Source organism: Bubalus kerabau, chromosome 2, assembly GCF_029407905.1.
Source record: "Bubalus kerabau isolate K-KA32 ecotype Philippines breed swamp buffalo chromosome 2, PCC_UOA_SB_1v2, whole genome shotgun sequence".
Classification (NCBI taxonomy): Eukaryota; Metazoa; Chordata; class Mammalia; order Artiodactyla; family Bovidae; genus Bubalus; species Bubalus kerabau.
Window position 1 is genome coordinate 127,464,478 of NC_073625.1, and position 16,329 is coordinate 127,480,806.

The 16,329-nt window shown below is 46.4% G+C and overlaps 1 protein-coding gene across 1 annotated transcript in view; it reads left to right on the forward strand.

Annotated features, from left to right (window-relative positions):
• The window catches only part of DGKG (diacylglycerol kinase gamma), a 223,186-nt gene that overhangs the window by 157,692 nt on the left and 49,165 nt on the right, over positions 1-16,329 (forward strand). Inside the window, exon 21 of the mRNA XM_055568807.1 lies at positions 7,302-7,392. Within this exon, the coding sequence (XP_055424782.1) occupies positions 7,302-7,392 (91 nt within the window). The remainder of the gene's footprint in view (positions 1-7,301; positions 7,393-16,329) is intronic.

Here is a 16,329-nt window from a genome sequence, read left to right on the forward strand (position 1 = left end):
TTCCCATGCATGAAACACCTGCTTGGTGCTTTGCATTTGCCATATGAGCTTCACAACTTTGCTGGGTAGAAAATCATACTCCCATTTTGTAGGAGAAGAAATGAAGGGTCAAAGAACTGAAGTAACTTGTCTAACCAGGAAATGGCAGAACCAGGCGTGAACCCTAGCCTCTCTGACTCCAAATGCCATGCTCTTATACAACTGCAAATGAAACAGACAAAAACTAGTACCACGTGCAGCAGCAGCAAACCTCCAACAAGGGCTAAAAGTAATGGCAGGAGAGACATCTTCAAAAGACCAGAGAACACTGGCGGTCAGGCTGTCTACTCAGCAGGGAGAATGAGGGCTTTGTCAAATTGTTAGAGAGTATTATTATGTCTTTCTTTGGAAAGGTGCTTAGGGTGCTAATGGGAAGGGGGAAAGAAAAAAGAGAAGATGAGGCTGAGAAGAATTTGCCTCACTCTGTGAATTTATCATCAAGAGCACCTCCTCATAGGATTCTTCTAAGAATGGAAAGAGATAATATACATAAAATGTTTGAAAAAGTGAAAATGTTAGTCACTTAGTCGCGTCTGACTCTGCGACCCCATAGACTGTATCCCACCAGGCTCCTCTGTTCATGGAATTCTCCAAGTGAGAATACTGGAGCCATTCCTTTCTCCAGGGGATTTTCCCAACCCAGGGATCAAACCCAAGTCTCCCACATTGCAGGCAGATTCTTTACTGTCTGAGCCACCAGGGAAAATGTAAAGCCTAAAGTCTAAAACTTCCCTGATGAGAGGCTTTCTCTACTTCCAGATCAACAAAGAACCTGTCAGCACTCAGCACTATCCACATCTGCTCTGCCAGTGTAGACAGAACCAGAGAATCTAGGTTACTCCTCCCTGGTGTTGTGATATGCAGTGGTAGCAGGCTGGGGGTTTGGCTTCCTTCCTGTTCTCATGAAAGTGAAAGTCACTCAGTTGTGTCCGACTCTTTGCAACCCCATGGACTATACAGTCCATGGAATTCTCCAGGCCAGAACACTGGAGTGGGTAGCCTTTCCCTTCTCCAGGAGATCTTCTCAACCCAGGCATCGAACCCAGGTGTCCCGCATTGCAGGCAGATTCTTTACCAGCTGAGCCACAAGGGAAGCCCAAGAATACTGGAGTGGGTAGCCTATCTCTTCTCCAGGGGATCTTCCTGACCCAGGAATCAAACAGGGGTCTTCTGCATTGCAGCTGGATTCTTTACCAACTGAGCTATCAGGGAAGCCCCATAGCAGCTGAGAAACCTTTAGGAAGCCCTGCCTCAGATGGGCCTGCCAGTGCAGTCCTTGGTGACAACACCCCAACATATACAAAGAGAGGGTCTGTCCTCTATGTTCCTTGGCCCGATGCCAGCCTCCACCTCAGGCCTACCATTAATGTCTGACCTCAGTCATGCAGGGTGCTGGGGGCCATCTCTATCTGATCAACCTTCATCCCAAGAGGAGTCTCTTCCTTCCTTTGTCCTTACTCTCCTGGCTCCAGCCTTTGGACTTGCAACCATTTTGGCAGCTAGGGCAGAGGCAACCAGAACAATCCCCCTTTATATTATCTAATATAAGGCTAGTGGCAATTTTTTCTGAGAAACCAGATACATGACTTTTATTAGGAAGAGGGTACTTTGTTTTTTAATATTGAATGTTGCTGATGGCTTGCCAATAATCAAACTTTTAATGTGTACAGGGGATGAAGGCCTGTAGACCAAGGCCTGTTATAAATGACTTCACATGTCTCATTTAATATTGATAACATTCTGTGAATTAGGTATTTACCCATTTTATGAGTAAAGAGGCTCAGAAAAGTAAAAAAAAAGAAAAAGTTCAAAGTTATACAACCAGTAAAGGGAGAGTCAGCATTTGAAAGCAGGGCTCCTTGATTCCATCCTGGGGTCTTGCATTAGACCCCTTGGTCGTCTCTTATTATGCACGGCCAGAAGTGGTCCACATTGGAGCTGAAATGGGAGGCACCCGAGGTGAAATTTACGTCTGTCTCCCAGCTTTCCCCATCTCACTCTGTGTAGGAGATGCCTCATGGGCACCGCCTATGCCTCATTTCTGGGTGAGCTGAGAGAAAAAGGTCAAGGGTGTCCTGGGAGCCTCTGGCTTTTCTAGGGATCTATTCTGGTTTCCCCAACTTTCTGAGTTTGTTTAGATTCAAGACCAGGAGGTTCCTGTGACAAATCCAATTGAGACTCATCTAGACTCCACCCCTGGCCACTGGGACTTAGGTCGGGGGGAGGGTACACTCTTCATCAGACAGCATTTCCCAGCTTGTGATGCAACCACTTACACCCCAGGCCTGCAACTGCTTCCATTTCATAGCCTGGTTTACAGCGGCCTAGTCTGTGATCAGAGCACACAGCACCACACCACATGCAAAGACATGAGAAGATAGTGTGGCAAGGCCACAAAACACAGGCTCTGGGGCCTGACAGTCAGGGAGGGGGCCACCTCTGCACTTACTTGCTCCACAACCTCGACAATTTACTTTTCCTCAAGTCTTCCCTTACTTGTAAGTAAGGGAAAGAGATAGTGCATGTGAAATGTTTTGCAGAATGAAAAACTAAAGAACCATAGGAATAGATTGTATTTGAAAGTGCAAGTAAAATTGCTCAGTCGTGTCCAACTCTTTGTGACCCCATGGACCGTAGCCCACCAGGCTCCTCCATCCATGGGATTTTCCAGATTGTATTTACTTCTAACTAAAATGTGCCTGAGTTAAAAGAGGAGGAAGAAAAGCTCTCAGATTTCTGAACAAAAGTCCTGTCAGTCAGAGGTTGAACATTAGCATCTTGGTGAAGCTATTAAAAGTATGGAAACTTGTGAGGCAAAGATCCTGCCTCTCTTATTTACCACTCATCTCCAGGTCATATGCAGTGCCTAGTCCATAGTATGGCTCAATAGATGATCTATGGATAGATGGGTGGACGGATGATGGACATGCCAAAACACAAAAGTGCTGTCCCTCAGTTACAAAGAGGACTGCTGCTGGAGAACTGAACTGCTGTGCTTCTCACTCAGTGAACAGCACCCGCCATCTATCATGCAACCTAAGCACTTGGGTGTCATTGACTATTCTTTCTCACTCACTCCTTACAACAAACCAGCCCTGTCAGTTCCACCTCCTAAATTTTAGCTTGTGAATCCCTTTCCTTAGCCCGAGCCCTAATGTCACTACCTTTGTTCAGGTCCTTCCCAGTTCTCTCCTGGGATTCTACACCACCTACAAACCATCCTCCAGGCCTCAAATCTGTACCCACCCCTTCCAGTCGACTCTCCAGACTTGGAACAGAGTGAGCTTTAAAAAGCACAAAAATCTGTCAGGTCGCTACCACCAGCCCCTCACCACTACTCTCACTTGAGGATGGTCCACAACACAGTATAGACTTTAAGATAAAGCTCAAGCACCTAAGCATTGCACCGCCCTTATCTGGCCAATCTATCCCTCCTTGAATTCCAGATCCTCTCCAGCAGGACTGTGCTCTCTCTTACCCTAGGCCATTGCTTGGGCTTTTTCCTCTGCCTAGAATGTTCTTCCTCCACTTTCCTTATTCCCTTCCACATCCTTCAGAACTCATCACTCACTTAGGATGAGTGGTGGCCTCACTAAGAATTGGATGTCCCTCCTCCTAGGTATCCCCAAGGCTTAGTACTTGGCACATGACTGTTTCCATAGTCTGTTTCTTCGGCTGCCTTTCTCAGGTGTCTGGCTCATGGAGTTCTGTGTTTTGTTCTCCCCTGCACTAAGTACACCCTATCTAGTCCTGGCACACTGAATATTTCTTGAGTCAATAAATACTTTGTCTCACACCAAATGTGTACTTTCTCAGAAGCATATTTGCAAACATGACGTCTATGGACAATCATGTGACCAGTCAAGATAATTAACCAAGGATTAGGCTGTGGTCTGACTCTGGAAAAAAAAAACTGTTAGATTAGACATGGAGGGAACATATATTTTTAGCCAAAAGTCAAGACACAATGATCTGACTAGTATGATCACGTTTTTCTGTCCCAGAAAATTTTGGATATATAATGTCTACAAAAGTCTATATAGTCAAAGCTATGGTAGTCATGAACAGATGTGAGAACTGGACCATAAAGAAGTCTGAGCACTGAAGAATTGATGCTTTTGAATTGTGGTGCTGGAGAAGACTCTTGAGAGTCCCTCTGGACTGCAAGGAGATCAAATTGCTAAGTCACTTCAGTCGCGTCCAACTCTGTGTGACCCCATAGACGGCAGCCCACCAGGCTCCCCCATCCCTGGGATTATCCAGGCAAGAACACTGGAGTGGGTTGCCATTTCCTTCTCCGGAGATCAAATTAGTCAATCCTAAAGGAAATCAACCCTGAATATTCGTTGAAAGGACTAATGCTGAAGCTCCAACACTTTGGCCACCTGATGCAAAGAGCCAACTCATTGGAAAAGACCCTGATGCTGGGAAAGATTGAGGGCAGGAGGAGAAGGGGGCGACAGAGGATGAGATGGTTGGATGGTGTGACCTACTTAATAGACATGAGTTTAAGCAAGCTCGAGGAGTTGGTGAAGGACAGGGAAGCCTGGCGTGTTGCAGTCCATGGGGTCGTGAAGAGTTGGACACAACTTAGTGACTAAACAAAAACGGTGTCTACGGCTGCCCAACCTGATACCATAACCTTATTATGGTATCCAAACATGCCAAGACATTGAAATAATAACTGATAAGTAAGTAGCTAACATTATCGGTGAGATTATTATGCAGGAAGCATTATAAGAAGTGCTTTGTGGTCATCCCATTTAATCTTTACAACTACCCTTTTAAGCAGATCTTTTTATTACCTCCATTTTACAGATCAGGAAACTGAGGCTTAGGGTTCACAGCCAGAAATGGACATCTAACCAGCAACAAAAAAGCCGTCTGTTTGATCTTCTCAGTCATTCTGCAATACTGACCTAACCATGACCTCTTAACCTTATTAGATCATCAGAAGCACCACTTCTGGGTAAAAATAGCTTGCGGCTTCCGGAAATTTTTATTAAAACTCTAAATCTCCTGGCAATAACTTTCAAAAGTCATGATTCAGACCAGCAGTGATATTTGAAAATGGAATCATAATGCGGGTCTCCTGGCTACAGAGATGCTCTCGCTGCTTGTGAGGCATCCTCAACTTTGGCATTTATGACAATCTGTGCTTTTCCTGTTACTGGGTCTTTTGCCGTCATTGTCTGTTGAAAGGCGCTGACCCTCATTCTGTCTTCCCTGAGGAATCCTCTCTTTCAGGGCTAATCGCTCTGTCTTCTTCCTTGGTTGTCACTTCACTGGGATCTAGAGTAATGCTTCAGAAAATCCTGACAGCTGACCACCTGAATAGCGATCACCTGGGCACTCATAAAATGCATATTCCTGGGCCCTGTCAGACACAGGCCACATAGAATCTCTACAAATTAGAGCCCAGGCACTAGCATTTTAATCACATTCACAAGTGATTCTTATGAATACTAATGTTTCAGAGCCACGAAAGGAGTCCCCAGATCCTCACAGCTCCAAGCGTGATTGCTGGGCCAGTACTAGCAGCATGTTAGAAAACAAGGAATTCTTATGCCCAAATCCTGAATGACTGAAGCAGAATTTGCATTTTAATGAAATCCCTGGGTAACTTGTATTCACATTTCTGTGCATACAGAGAACTCATCAGAGTAGTGTTTCCTCTGCACATCATGGCAGGCGTAGAAAACAAAAGCAATTGTTTGGCGTTTATCTCATACAGAAAGAACCCCGGCTGTGGCATCAGGGGCTCAGCCTGCCCCAGACCCCAACCTGGCCACCCAAAGCTGAGGAGACTGGAATCTCAGGCACACCTGTGCCTAGTACACTGGCTGAGAAGGTCTACTTAAAGAATACCCAACCCTTCATAAGCATAACTTCATATGCTTCTTCATAAGCATAACTCCATAAATACTGCTTATTCCCGTCATCGTTTATCATTTCTTTTCCTGCTTACCAAGAGTCAGAAAAGCTACTTCCCAACTCGATCTTAGAAATCTTCATGCAGTGGGAGAACACAGACTCATCTTTAAGCTGTGGGTGGACTCTTTGAGAAATGTAGAGAGAAAAGTTGTGCCTCTTGTTTGAAAGCATCACCTGCTATGGCCTAAGAAATACTAGGAAGAAAGCCTTCTTTCCTTTGAAGAATGCTCCTTCCTCTTAGTCCACAGCTCTGAGGATGGAGGATCAGCAACACACAAGGCGCATCCTCTCTCCTGAAGATGTGCCAAGAAGACTGTGATTCTGTTTAATCCTTCCTCAGCAGAATCTGCCAGCTTATAAACTGGACAGGTGTCCCTTCTCTTAGCCAGCCCCTGAGAATAGGATGACAGTTGGGACGGGAGGAATGGAATACCTTCAGAAACACTTCCTGGTGAGACCATCTGATCAAAATGACCAAGTGTCAGGACACAACCATCTGACTTTGCAGAGCTCCTGGCTACATGGGAACACCATTGTTTCCGGCTGCGCACCCTCCCCCACCCCCGCCTCGCGCCCCCGGCCCATCAGGAAAATGTTGAACATCTTTAAAGCTCGAAATAGCGAGCTCTTACTTTGAAGCAAATAGGACAAGGCCTACCCCTCAATGAAGGATTGTCATAGCCTCAGCGAATACAATTGAGAACCAAGTGGGGGGAAACTATTGCTACCAAAACAACTCACTTTTTTTTTTCTCTTTCCTCCTTGCCTGCAAATCTGTGTCTAATTCTTTCCATTATGCTTCTCCCAATCAGAGTGCAGACAAAGTAGCACACATTTTAGCAGGTTTCAGGTGGGGCTATCCCTCCTCTGTCCTGAGGCTATACCTCTGTCAAGTCTCAACTGGCTAACCGATCGTCCTCCCTTTGTACCCCAACTATTGAAGCTCCCCTGCATTCGTAGTAGAAAGGACACTAACCAGAGCGTGCTTTCAGGTGCCACCTGGTTGACTTTCATGGAACTCCTCCCTTGATCCAGATCCAGAGGCAAGCAGGCCTTTCTCTGGCTCTGACCAGGAAGATCAGAGAGCCATTGGCTGTTCACTCAGAGTAGCCATGATGTCTAAGAAACAAATAGGTTTTTCTTTAAGTTGGTGGCAAGAACAGTTGGTTAAAAAAATCTTCCATCCCTGATCATCCAATTAAGAAGTGCTGAAAACATAAGATTGGGGACAGCTGAGGGCTTGAGTGTCCTGGCCCCAGTAGCATAGCTGCTGTACACAGTCATTTCAAACACAGAACACTGAGCCATCTTTCTGACTCCTGGTCCAGGATGAAGAACAAGCTGTGGTACTTTGAATTTGGCACCTCGGAGACCTTTGCGGCCACCTGCAAGAAACTCCATGACCACATAGAGTTGGAGGTGAGTTCCCAAAACTTGCTTTGGGACCTTGGTTCTGGTCCGGGACTGTCACATACCCTCAGAACATGTCCCCTAGGTTCATGGTGGTCCCAAGTGTAATCCTTCTTACCTCCATCCTGTTCCCAACATGTCCACAGCCTCACTCCTAGTAGGCTCTAATCACGGGGTCTGCCTTTCTCGGCCTGACCAGGGAGTCCTGGGGTCTGAGACCTAGAGGCCCAGTAGACTCAGGGCTGCAGTCCTTTCCTGCCCTCAGCCCTCTCCCCACCATCACCTTTCAATTTCTTCTTTTTCAAGAAATGAAGACAGGTGCTACCCACTCAGGGAAAGAAGCTGCTATGGGGATAGAGGCAATGTCCCAAGCCTAGTAAAAGTCAGGGAACTGAAACCGCAGGGCTGAGGGGTCTGCGGTTGAGGCCAGGGATGACCAGACATCATCAGCTCACCTGCCTCAACTTTCAAGGAGCCAGTTCAGGCACTCAGGGCCAGCTTCCCAAGTGTGCAACCTGCACACACTCAGAAGGTTCCTCATTTAATGCTCTTCTGTGACTGTCTTAAAATTCTTGATAATTTTTTTTTTAGCAAAGGGCCCTTTATGTGCATTTTGAACACTCAAATTACATAGCTGATCCAGTTGGTGCACTTGCATTTTAACTCTCCCGGGACTTGCAGCAGCCTGCCTCAGACACAGCCTGTGGGCTTCACTTACTGGTTGATAAGCTGCCCACTTATTCCCCACCCTGCTTCTGCTGGGCTGCTCTCCTGAGGTCTTCTCACTTCTAAGAAAAGATCGACCTGCAAGCCCAAACTTCTGTGCACACCTGCTATCTCTGCTCTGCAGAACCTCAGGCCCTTGGGGCCCCTTGCCCATAGTTCTCAATTACCGACCCCCATACCCCTTCCCATGGAATTCAGGCCAGTGGTCTTGTTTTCACTTGAGAAAAACAAGTGAAAGGCAGTCAGAATTGGGCCGGGATGGGCTCTTGCTGGGCCACCAGCTTTGTCCCTGAGCTTGCAGCAGCAGTCAAGTGGGGCCCAGGCATCCCTTGGAGGAGGAGCATTTGGCCTGAAGCAGTGTGGGAAAGCCCCACCACTCCCTGTGGAAGGGAGCCTGCGCTCACGGGGAGTTTTCACAATCAAAACGCAAAGCCAGAGATTCTGTGCTTCTCTTTGACTCATCTGTGTGCCTCTCCCCAGCGGTTGCTGGGTTACCAACCCCAGGGTGGGAGGAGCCGACCTAGCTAATCCCCTGAACTTCTAGCCAGCTCAGTCAGAGGGCAGAGAGGCCCAGGAATGTGGGGCACTTTTCCCCAGGTGGTACCACCTCCACCTGGGAAAGTCTGAGAAGCCTGCCTTCCTCTATGGACACATAAATCCATGGCCAGAAACTCCACAGCAAAGGGGGAGGGGGCTGGACTGGGCTGGAAACTGGACGTGGCTGGAGCTCTGTGTGCATTTTTCCTGTTGGCATGATCATCTGGGGTGTCTTTAAATATACCCCAAGTGAGGGACAGCCCTGGCCTAACCACTGCCAGCTGCAGACACACAGCGACTGCTTGTTCTCCCTGCAGCTGGCCTTGAAACTGTGCCCAGAATAGAGCAGCTCAGCTCCCCTGCCTCGGTGGGCCCCGCCCTCCCAAGCTCCCAACTCCCAGCTTCCAGCCCACGGCATCATGGGCCCCTCTGAGTCCAGTGCACAGCGGTTCATCCTCAATTGCAGAGGGGGCTGGTGGCCTCTGGAGGAGGTGGGGGTGTTCACACTGTGGGTTGTTGGGGGCTTTCAGCAGCATTTCTTGTTTTCCTTAGCTCCCCATCATGAGTCTTTTTTAGTATTTATTCCTGAAGCTAAGGATGGGGGGCGGGGGTGCATCTGACAGGCAGCTTCTGTTCTGAAAGCCTGCAGGATTGTGGCAGGCATCCTTTTGTATCCAGGGAGCCGAGGGGAGACGGTCCTGGGTCTTATAATACAGAGGAGACCAGAGAGACAGAGAGGGAGGCGTGTGAGTAACAGATGTTAGGAGGCTGTGGGGCAGCCCAGGTAGATGTGAGTGCATCAGAGGCCTTGGGAAGAACAGTAACAGAAGGTATGTTAAGTGACCTTCTCCAAGTGGCGGCTGCACACAACAGCCCAGGCCTGAGAGGACCAGCATGCTCCTCAGTTCAAGGTCAGTGAGCCTGAGAATAAGCCCACACAGGTATTTATACTATGTGCCACCACTTCCAAAGCCTCACCACAGCCTTTATTGCAGAGTCACACAACAACCAGTGAGCTAAGTAGGCCCGGTATTCTTATCCCCACATCACGGAAAGCAAGCTAAGGCACAGAGAGTTAGAAAGATAAACAGAAGGGAGACAGAAGTAACAAGGGGAGAGGAGAAAATCACAGACTCTGACTGCCTACTGTAGCGTGTCCTCATTTGATTCCATCACCCAGCAAAGCAAGTATGATCACATTTTTTTTAATGAGGAAACCAAGGCTCAGATACACTATGTAACTGGACCAAGGTTTCATTGCTGGAAACGTGTAAGAGTCTAGGCCTTCCTAGACCTCCTGGAAAGAAGTTTAGCTTGGAACCCAATAAACAGATTGACCTAACAAGTGCTAGGAGCTTGCTGAATTTTTCAGCTCGGATACACTGTTTCTTCCTCCTTTACTGAATGTATGGCTGCTTGGTTCTGTCTCAGCTGCAGCAGCTGGGCAGGGCTGCTGGGAAACGCTTTAGGAGAACAGAGGGCACAGTCCTACTGCTTGCTCATTTGAGGAAGGAGGGGTGGACAGGAGGAGTCAGGGAGGAAAACCGCCTTAAAGTTTACCAAAGGTCTTCCCATGCAGCATCTCATTTTGATCCACAGAGTATGCAGAGAAGACACGAATATCCTTGCTTTCTGGGTGAGGAAACTGAGGCTCAGAGGTTCAGCAACTTGTGAAAGGGCCCAAAGGTTAGCGGTTCAGGAGAACAGATTAGAAAGTCTATTTCATTCCGTGTCTATGCGTCACCTCGGTAAAATTTGGATGGTGAAACTTAAAGCTAAAATGAGTCTTATGCGGAAGTTCTGCACTGAAAGTCTCTTGCAAGGAATACAGTCTGTTTTTCAGAGACTTGTAGCTTATTGAAAACTAGGAGAATTTGGTCCCTTCTCTGAAATAAAGTTTACAGCCCAGTTGAGAGAACAGACATGAGCTGGTTAATATAATACTCACTTAACTAGTGCTAAGAAAACTTGATCCTGGGACCTTGAGGACCCACGTGAGCCATCACCCTGGACACTGTTTTGGGGTCAGAGACTAAGGCCAGAGAGAAGATGATTGCAGATCTACTGGTCACCTGCAGACACTTGGTCAAGGCTAGGGTAAGGGGGAGGGGGTGGGGTTGCTCAGTGAAAGGGGCTTGGCTTGGACAGGCATCAGCCCTCTTCATGGAACTGTTGTCTGGGCTTCAGTGTTCTCATATATAAAATGGAGAAAGGGGATTAGTCTACTTCCCAAGGCTATTGATTAACGTTTTCAGATTTGTTATTTTTTTTTTAAGTAACTGGCAATGGTGCCAAGTGCCTCACTGAATCCACAGAGCAGCCCCAAGTGGCAGGTGTCACATCCCCTTTCCGGAGATGGGGACAGAAGCTGAAAAAAAGCTCACCTGAGGTGCATGACTCTGAGTGGTCAGGTCAGGCTTCAAATTCAGATTTGCCCAAAACCCAGGAGTTTCAGGGCAGTACTGGCACATCATTCTAGAACAGAGATTCTCACCGGTATTAGGTATATCTGATCTTCTCTTTAGTCATACACTTTATTTTAATATTTTGGGTAACACTAAAAGCAAGAATTGATGCTTTTGAACTGTGGTGTTGGAGAAGACTCTTGAGAGTCCCTTGGACTGCAAGGAGATCCAACCAGTCCATTCTAAAGGAGATCAGTCCTGGGTGTTCTTTGGAAGGACTGATACTAAAGCTGAAACTCCAATACTTTGGCCACTTCATGCAAAGAGTTGACTCATTGGAAAAGACTGATGCTGGGAGGGATTGGGGGCAGGAGGAGAAGGGGATGACAGAGGATGAGATGGCTGGATGGCATCACTGACTCGATGGTCATGAGTCTGAGTGAACTCCAGGAGTTGGTGATAGACAGGGAGGCCTGGTGCGCTGCAATTCACGGGGTCGCAAAGAGCTGGACACGACTGAGTGACTGAACTGAACTGAAAAGCAGGTATGAGACTTTTACATTTATCAAAAAGAAAAGCAAAAAAAAAAAAGGCAGATGCATGCTCTAAATGCTTCCTCTGCGAGCACACAAAGCAAGCTGTGAGAGTGAGTACCCTTCCTGGGAAATGGCTGCTCTTAATTTGGTTGTTGTTGTTCAGGCTTAAGTCATATTCCACTCTTTGTGACCCATGGACTATAGCCTGCCAGACTCCTCTGTCTGTGGGGTTTTTCCAGGCAAGAATACTAGAGTGGGTTGCCATTTCCTTCTCTGGGATCTTCCTGGACCAGGGATCAAACTCACGTCTCCTACATTGGCAGGCAGATTCTTTACCACTGAGCCTATTAGGGTTGCCTCTAATTAAGAAGCCAGCCTGTCACCCGCATAGTTGTCATCAGCCCTGGTGGAACAAAAGCAGTCTCTCAGGGTCTCCAAGTCTCTGACTTCCCTTCCCTTCCAAAGCCGCCCTTGATGTTTATTCCGATCTGATGGTACCTGAATAAAGGAGGGGGGAGGGGAGGGAAGAACACAGTGAGTCACCTCCCCCACCCCAGGCCCAAAAGAGGCTTGCACAGGTTTTGACTTAGTTATGGTTAGGTGGAGCGAACCAGGCAGGCATCGACTTGAGCACTTATTTTACATGCCGTGGAAATTTTACTGGTTAAAAATATGAACTTCCAAAATTCCTTGATATCATATCTACTTTTAAACAATGTTCACAAGGGAAGGCTAGCCAGCTTCCCTAATATGAACCTCTGCCTGGGGAAAAGTGAGTCTAAATGTGGAGGCTGCTTCAAAAAAAAAAATCTGTTACCTGGTATATTTTGGGAATCTCTGCACATCAATTTTCCCCTTTTAATTGAGGATTTTTTTTTTAATACAACAAAGTTTTGAGAGTGTATCAGATATTCTCATTTCTCCCTCACTTAGAATTGATATTTGTCACTATTTTGTTTTATTCCTTTCAAGTATCTTTTTAACCAAAGAAATAAAATTTTATGGATGGAACTGAGTTCCCCACAACCGTTTTGTGCTCTGCAACTTGTCTTTTTCACTCACCATTAGTTCTCAAGATCTCTCTGTGGTGATATTGCTGGAGCTAGTTCATTACTTTTACCTACTTTGTACCATGGGGCTCCAGGAATACCCCCACCCTGTGATGGGAGTAGGAGCAGAAATGGGAACCCTCAGACCCTCTCGGGGGACATGAGTGGTGAACCACTTTGGAGAGCAGTCCGACAACAAACACTGAACTGAAAATTATCTTTTAGGACGAATGACCCAGCAGGTTCTTCATATCCTAGACCTGGAGAGTTTCCTGCACATGAGTTCACAGGGTGATGAACACAGAGATGCAGTGCAGTCCTTTATTATTATAACAAAATGGAACCAACCCCAGAGACCATATTATCCTAACACTTCAAAGAGATAGAGTGAAAGTACTAAAGGCCACTGAATTATATTCTTTAAAATGGCTAATTTTGTGTCAGGTGAATTTCATCTTAATTTTTTTTCAACGTGAAGCCATATCATGAGATGGGCCCTGTCTATGAGAATCCTAAACTCTAAAACTAACCTTTAGCACAGCTATGTGTATGTAAAGAAGCAGAATAAATAATGAACCAGATTACTTTAAGACTGAGCAGTTATCTTTACCTACTCCAATCCAGCCAGGTGCCATTTTTTTCAGAAGAGAGAAATCAAGGACTTTACAGGTTGAGTTGGTTGGCCAACTTCACCCAGCCAGTAAGTGGCAAAAGAGAGCCCATGGCTGCCCTGATATCCACTGGCAATGTTGCACACTCCTAAATTAGAGGATAGACTTTCAAGCACCTTTTCTGGCATCATCTATATATACCTTCTCAGCTTGGGCAAGTGGAACCTTCCAAAGCTTGGAGTAATGAAGTGGAAACTAGCCAAAATGAGCCAAAAGCTCAGCTCGTCAACCCAGGCACAGTAATTCCATGGGAGACGAAATGAAAACATATTCATGGGGAAGGGAAAGATTCATGGAGAAGAGTGGAGATTTTGAGATCTCAGAAAACAAAAGGTGGCAACCTGATCATGCACCAAACCTTCAAGTCAGAGGCTGGAATGGACACAGAGAGACATCCTCTCCCATTTGTGGAGTCCATTCTCTTCTTCCATCAAGTCCAGGGGTTCCATCTTTCCAGGAGCATTCTCACTGTGAGACCACCCAAGGCTGCTCTTGTCACTTCAGATTTCCTCTTCCCTATCCTTCAGTTCTCACCGCTCCAGGTACCCAAGCCTCAGTTTCTGCCTTCTCCCTCTTACGACAGGTGCTAAATTCTTTTGATTAGAAAAGTAATCCAAATCTATGCAACCCTGTGGACTTTAACCTGCCAGGCTCCTCTGTCCATGGAATTCTCTAGGCAAGGATACTGGAATGGGTTGCCATTTCCTTGCAGGCAGATTCTTTACTGTCTGAGTCACCAGGGAAGCCCCAAATCCATGGTAGAACATGTTAAACCATAGGCCTTGTTTCAATCCTGTAATAATGTCAGCCCTTGTATCTATAAGAGCAGGCCTCTGGAGGACCTCTTTGACTCTTTGATTGTCTTAATCTTTATCCATTTTTAAACACAGCTCCATCCTTTCTATCTCTCTTCCTCTTTCAGCCATGCACTGACTACAAGTTTCCTTCACAGATCCTCAAAATCTTTCAGCCTCCTGAGAAGAAATCAGCAATTTTCTCTTTAAAAATCCCATTGCTTGCTTACAGTTTGACACATAACTTTTTCTCTTAAATGACCCTCTTTTTTATTCCCTACACATGCATACCCTGTATTTCACTTCAAGCCTCCATTCATCCATGTGCTTTTATTTTCTTATTCTTTCCCATTTCCTTTGTTCTTTGTGAATTGCTTTGATTTTCTTTGTCTTCAGATTCCTGGCTTCATACACTTTGTGTCTCCCAAGTACTTTGGAATAACTTTTAGGGGTGAATTCTCATGCCTACAATTTCACAAAGCAGATGGTGGGGGAGGGGTATATGCAGCACAATGGATAGATGAGGCTCGGGGGTGTCTCAGGAGACCAAGCTCGGGGTCCCATGCATGACTCAGCATGTTGGGCTAGAAGGAGCTCCACTCAGGTTCCTGAGAGACCTCAAGGCTAACCTCTGCCCCAGCAAGCTTAACTTTTCTACCCGCTGGGGTCGCCTAGTGAAAGAATAACTTTCCCCAAGCTATGTCTACAAACAAATGCGTCTTTTAAATAATAACAACCTGTGAGGCCCTGTCCATGGGAAATGTGTTATTTCTCTTAGACTTTTTAGAACATTGAAAAAAAACTCATGATCTTCATCTCCACACTCAGCACATTCAGGGAGCTTGGATGAAAAGCATTCAATCTTTTCCAGCTTCTACCACTGGGTTATGAAACAGAATATTACATACACATATGTCTCCTTGGCTTTAGTGGACTAGTCTTTGGTTATCTGTCTTAGTGAGGTCATAAACATGCTGATCCCAGTATTCTATAGAAGAGGAATTAAGAAAAGAGAAGAAATGACTCAGGAAGTATATATAATCTAACAAAGGACCAGTTAAATACTGTGTACACATACACATTACATGTCAAGTCCATTGGAATCCACAAATTAATAGCAGCAGCCACTTACTAAGCACTCACCTTGCAACAAGCTCTGTATCCTGGCACTTTCCTACACTGGCTTGTTTAATCCTCATTACAACTCTGCATACTGTGCATTATGTACACAAGGAAACTAAGTCTCCTTAAAATAAGTACTCCAAGATCAGATGAGTTCCAAGCCCATGTGCCCCAAGCACAGCACTCCCTGTAGAATCTACCTCTGCTTTCCCCCTCAGGTATATATCAGCTGAGTTGGTGGTATGGCTCCCCTGCAGGACTTGGCCTGTCTATTAGGCAGTTGTCTGTCTGAGGCAAAGACTCGTCTTATTCACCCTGTATCTCCAATACCTGAAATGAAATCATTGCTCTCTAGTTTTTGATTGCACAATTTGAACCAAAGTGTGAAAAAAATCCCATAATGAATGTGAACACTAACAAATTACTACTTGACCAGACTCAAGTGATATCTTTGTGTTGGACGTCCCCAAAGTAAAAGGGACCCACCTTGCTCCATCTATAAGACAGAATGGGCTTGCAGCCTGGCACTCAGCCCTTCTTCTAACTGTTGGGTGAGTGGGAAGACTTCCCACGCCCATCTTTGAGCTGTTGCTGGGACCTTTGAAAGTAACTGAGGGTCTGGGACAACTGTGAACCCAGGACAGGAAATGCCAGAGTTCTCCCACCTCTTTCCCACCAAGGAGAGTGAAGACAGTGAGTGGGCAGAGCCCATATGGCAGCAAGGGTACAGGGCTGCTAGGGGGTCAGAGGAAGTGACTCCAAAAGGCAGAAGAAGGCGTCTTCACCCTGAGCCCACTCTGGTGGCCCAGAAGTCTACCTGCCCCTGAGCCTTGCCAGTCCCTATGGCTATCAGCCCTGCTCTGTCTGCAGGTGAGTCTGACCCTTCAGAAAGCCCCATCCACCCCAGGTTGGTCTGAGCGCCCCAGACAGACCGCAGACCTATTACACTGCATCCAGAGCAAGAATGCCACAACACACTAGGTTGTTTTTTTCTTTCTTTTTTTTTTTAACTTGGGGAGGGTGGAGCAGTGGATAGGAAACAGCTTTGCCCTCTATCCAAATCTGAGGCAACCCACCACTGTGAGCTCTGAGAAACAGCAGTTTTG